Raw genomic sequence first — 5,213 nt, forward strand, 5'->3', positions numbered from 1 at the left:
ATGCCAAAAGGTGGAAAGGGCCAAACCAAACCGAGGAGTGGCCGCGTGCGTACGCGCTGGACCGCCTGGGCCTCGGTCCAACACGTTTTTTTTTTTTTGAGTCCCCTCTCGAAAAATTGTGCTTATGCCACTCCACTAATCACCGAATAGCATGAGATCAACAGCACGCAAAAGAGGTACAAAATTCAAGAGAAACTTGGATTTTTCAAGTGCTTCGAAGACAGTGCAACGAACATTCGAAATGATAACATGGGTACAATCAGTAAATAGTAAGACAGATTTACTTAATACCACGGACGTCATAAGCGTACACACAGTGCAGATATCTGTGTACCAAACCATGACTCGAGTTCAAACACACCCCGACCTCAGTTCAGGAAAATAAAAACACAGCAGCATCAGCAATGCAGCTGCTCCAACCAGACAACGCGACCACGCGAGCTAGCGTCTGTCTCTCTTGCAATTTATTGACCATACTACTGACACCGACTCATTACTAAGAAGACACTAGTAGATTATACTAATAAACTCTCCTGATGGAGCATCATCAGAAGGCACCGTCCATGTCTGCTTCGTAGTAGCATCACCAGACTCCAAGCTCGAATCAACAGAGCAAGTGAGCAACACACCATATCTCCAAACCACCAATGTCACCGAGCTTACAGATTCTAGTTGCTTAGACCTTCTTCCCTCCAGCAGCTCCTCCTAGAAGTAAAAGATGCAAGAGCCAGACACACAAGAATCAATAGACATGAAGAACGAAAAGAAACACGTGTGTAATTAGTTTATCCATGCAACAGTACTGACCATGGTTTCCTTACACCGATCGTTTGGATGTTTCAGGGTCATCCCGTCCCGGTGTGGCCCGGGCCAGCACAGGCTCCTCCCGGACCGTGTTCATTTGGGTTTCGGTTGATTGCTATTCGAAGTCTTCGTCGTACTCCCCGTCAGACAAGTCATCACCTTCCTGGAAGGCAGTGACATCGGCTGGGTAGCGGAGGATCCCGCCAATCCCACCAAATCCCCGGCAGAACTGAGAACCTTCCTGGGACTTGTTCGTGACGAACTCCAGCGTGCAGCCAAACTGGTGGTAGTTCTCGGCAAACCACTCAAGCAGCAGGGTGTTGTCGACGACCTCCAGTTCTCCAGATGTTGCTTCGTCAGTGAAGTTGCTCTGGTCAGCCTCCTGAGCAGGGTTAAGATACTTCACAATGGTTTCTCCTGTGGCACTGTTCTTGAGCTCATACCTCCTGACATCAAGGTTTTCCCACACGATCAGAGTTTCGACCGCTCCCATTTCCAGGGCTGTCATGGTGTCTTGCACACCGAGGACGTACTTCCCCGTGTCTTGGCTTATCTCCTCAAAGTACTTCCCGATCAGCTTCTTTTCTTGGACAAACTTGACATCAGATAAAACCTCAGCAGACATCTCGATGGCTTGGTTGAAGCCGCTATCCCCTCCATAGGACACGTCAATCATCTTGACTACCTTGGCCTGCAGACGCGGATCAAACATCTCAGATTTTCCCAGCTCGTTCTTGAAGTCAGCAGATCCAGCAAGAATGAGGCCCACGATGTTTGGCTGGTTGGTGGCTGGATTGATGAAGTACTGTGTTGCAAGCTCAGCAACTTTGCGCAGGTAATTGTGTCGCCTCTCCATGCGCAGACGGGCAAAGCGGACTGCAGATTGCCCACCTCGCCCATGCTTCTTTGGGAGATCCACACTAAACTTGTAAAGAACCTCCCTGCTGTTGCCACTCAGCGTGCCATACAGTGTCCCATTACCATCCATAACTATGAAACCAAATTTGTCATCAGATGCCAGAAGCTCATTCAGTGCCTCAGTGTGGAACTTGTTGTCGCAGAGATACAGGGAAGCATTAATGGGCCTAAATGGCTCGAAGTCAAAGGTGACCTTCTTCTCTTTGCCATCATCAGTGACAATGGTACCAGTATAGAGCACCAAACCATTGGGGGGAACTCGATTGTAAAGCTTCAACCTCTGTTGAGCTGAGGTTATGGCAGCCAACACAGACTGACGGTTGACTCTGCTCTTTATGTTTGAGGCCGTTCCATACTCATCACCCAACATCTTAGTGACACGTGAAATCTGATCACGAGGTGGCATGATGAGAGAAATCATGCTCGTGCCATTGCCCCTAGCAGCATCAAGAGCCTTGATTAACTTCTTGACCCTCCAGATCTCAATGTTCTTGTCAGCTTCGTGTCCCTCGCCCATCTTGAAGTCTTTAAGGATCAGCCTTCACCTACAAGACAGACAGTTTAAGGTGAGAAAAAATACAAAATGCCTTTAAGGTACTGTAGAGGATAGCTTCCTTGGAATATCACTTAAAGCAAAATCACATCACGGCCATAATATTGCACACACATTGTTTTAGGCCCTGTTTGGCATGGTTCCAACTCCAAACTCCAGCCTGGAGTTGAGTGGAGTCAGCCAAACACCTCAACTCCACCAATTTGTGGAGTAGCCCAACTCCATGGAGTTTTTGGAGCTCTAGTTTATTTCTTTGGAGCACCTCTTTCCCAACTTCAAACTTCTTCGAAATGAAACTAAACATGGAGTTCGGGGTTATTTACCCTCCAATGCCACTGGTTATGTAAAAAAAACAGTTCGATCGATTTCCATCCTTCTCTTGTCGCCTCTGTCGCCCCCCTCCCTCCGTCCGTTGCCCCGGTGCCGGCATGCTGCCCGCTGCCCTAAGGCCGACGCCGGCCCCAACCGCTCACCACCGCAAGGTCTTGAGGCTCGTTGCCCCGGTGTCGGTGTGCTGCCCGCTGCCCTAAGGTCAACGCCGGCCCCAACCGCTCGCCGCTGCGAGGTCTTGAGGCTGACGCCGACGGCAACCGCCCACGGCTGCGAGGCCGAACCGGCTAGGCCTCACACCGCCCGTCATCCCCGAGGCCAAGGGCGTCAACTGGAGGCCGCCCCACCCCCAAGGCCACCGGCGCCACCTCGAGGCCGCCCTCCGCCCCCATCTTGCTTGGGCGGGGCTCCTCCACCGCCGGCCCAAACCGCCGCCCTGAGACACGCCTCCCCAGTCCGCCATCCCCGTCCGATGCCGCGCTCGGGTCCCGCCGCTAGCGGCCTCCTCCCGTGCGTCCCACCCGTACAGCTGTGCTCGGGTCCCGCCACCGCCAGCCCCTCCCTCACGCCCCACCTCTTCCCTGGCAGTGTGTCGTGGCTTGGGGCAGCCACGCCTTCTAAGGAAGAAGAAAATGGGGATAGAGAGGATGACAAGTGGAGCCTGAATCGGGGGGCAACAATGGCGATCCACCCTGAAATCGGTCTTTTTTGGAGCTAGAGCACTCTTCTGGCCAAACACCCCATCTAGACCGCTCCAACTCCACGCAGAGCAAGCTCCAGCTGGAGTTGTGGAGTGGAGCAGCAAAACGTGGAGTTAGAGCCATGCCAAACAAGGCCTTAGTATCAATCATGACAAGATTACCTTAGACTTTGGACCAGAGTTTCACAAAAAGAATTAAAAGATCAGTTTGAGTTCATTGGAGAAAAACTAGCACAAGTTTTGATTTGTAGCATGTTGTATTCAAGCAGTATTCATTACAGTGCTTTTCATCTTGAAAGGCACAATAGTTCAAAAGAACAATCAGACAAAATACTTCCTAGTTTCAACATCACTTCAAGATGCTTTTCATGTTTTGACAGGAACTAAATTAAGAATGATAAATCTAAAACTGATTCAGCATGACAAACTACCCATTATATTCCTGAATAAATAACATGTATTGCACCAGAAGTTGGAAAAGAGGTAACTCAATCCAGCCAGCACGAGCAACAATGGTCAATCCAGCTAGCACGAGCAACAATGGTCAATCCAGCCAGCATAAGCCACCAATCGAAAAAACACAAACTAGTGTAACAGATGCAAAGCATTAATGAATTTACAGGAGTATTAATATGTTTAATTCAATGTTAGGGTTCTGCCTCAAAGCAGAGGTGAGTGAAACCAAGCAAATATTAACGATCATAATCTGCAGTCTGAAATTACATACCGAGCAATAGAGTAGTTGACACTAATGCTTTGTATACTAAAGTAGTTGACACTTTTATGCAAATTGGAGAGCATGCTGGAGTCGCATCATAGACAAACATAAAAAAAAACACAGCAGAAATTAAAAGGACAATTTTTTCCATTCCAAGAGCATAAGCGCAGATCTCATCTTAAGCATCCATCCTGGCACAAATTCCAGGGCCCTGTTTCGCTAAACAGATCTGGTGAACTAGACCGAGATATATTAACAATAATCCTACCAAATTACATGTTTGAGAATTAAAAAAGAGGAGATTAAGATTAGACACCCCGTATCTGTTATCTCAAAAAGTTCAACTATAAACTCGATGCATATAAACAAAACCATCTGCTAATAGGACACAATCGTCACACCATCAAGAACAGATCACACAGCATCACAACATGATCATGATCAGGAAAATACGCATGTTTTTGCATCATCAAGAGTCCCTAAAGCATATGAGTATCTGATAACAAAAAATTTGGTAGTACACAAAAAAAAGAACAGTCTAATACATCACGAAACGATCCATCAAACCAAATTGGTACCACACAGTTGCACATAATTTTGCACCACCTAGACCAAGAAACAACTAAATAAACATGCGGACCTTTCGTTTCAAAAAAAAAACATGCGGACCAACCAAATCACTGCAACTGCAACAAAAAAAAAAAGCGAAGACATCGGCAAAGGCACCGCACCTGCGTGGGATGGGCGTGAGCGCCGCGCGGGCGCCCGGCGGCGGCCTACGCAACCGATGGAGCGGCGGGCGAATCCGCAGGAGATGGAGATCGCCTCCTCTGCTCTCCCTCCGATCCCTCAGCCTCGCTCGGCGTTCGGTCCGGCGCGTGGCGTTCGGTCCGGCGCGTGGCGTTGCGGCTCTGGCCTGTCTGTTTGCGGCCGTGAGTGGCGGAGAGGCTTATATTATGTGGGACGGAATGGCGAGGCGGAGGCCGAGATGGTTGCGAACTCTTGCGAACGCGCACGAAGCTTTCGGGGGAGAAGGCTCCGCGTCCACGGGGTGCGTACACCGCTGGGCACAACGGCGCGTCCCATCGGGATTTCCAAACAAAGGAAGTGTGTTTTTCTTTCCTTGGCGCAAGAACGTGCGAACGAAGGGAGTGTTTTTATTAGTAATGTTTTCCAACTCAAATTTGACA

The 5,213-nt window shown here is 49.2% G+C and overlaps 1 protein-coding gene across 3 annotated transcripts; it reads right to left on the reverse strand.

The window, feature by feature from the left end:
• Positions 1-256: 256 nt before the first annotated feature.
• LOC101776581 (eukaryotic peptide chain release factor subunit 1-2) lies at positions 257-4,934 on the reverse strand. Of its 3 annotated transcripts, none has more exons than XM_004962198.2 (3): positions 4,755-4,934; positions 822-2,267; positions 257-705 (listed from the first exon to the last, which is right to left on the reverse strand). In XM_004962198.2, exon 2 carries the CDS (start codon positions 2,237-2,239, stop codon positions 920-922), a length of 1,320 nt encoding a protein of 439 aa, XP_004962255.1. In that variant the 5' UTR covers positions 2,240-2,267; positions 4,755-4,934; the 3' UTR covers positions 257-705; positions 822-919. The 3 variants fall into 3 exon arrangements, with proteins under 3 accessions (XP_004962255.1, XP_004962254.1, XP_022680663.1); XM_004962197.2 differs by having other exon boundaries at positions 808-2,267; XM_022824928.1 differs by lacking the exon at positions 4,755-4,934 and adding an exon at positions 2,599-2,683 and having other exon boundaries at positions 808-2,267.
• Between the last annotated feature and the right edge of the window lie 279 nt (positions 4,935-5,213).

This window comes from Setaria italica, chromosome III, assembly GCF_000263155.2.
Source record: "Setaria italica strain Yugu1 chromosome III, Setaria_italica_v2.0, whole genome shotgun sequence".
In the NCBI taxonomy this organism is placed as follows: Eukaryota; Viridiplantae; Streptophyta; class Magnoliopsida; order Poales; family Poaceae; genus Setaria; species Setaria italica.

Coding starts and splice junctions, on each gene's coding strand:
- LOC101776581 (XM_004962198.2), bottom strand. CDS start 2,239: ATGGGCGAGGGACACGAAGCTGACAAGAACATTGAGATCTGGAGGGTC.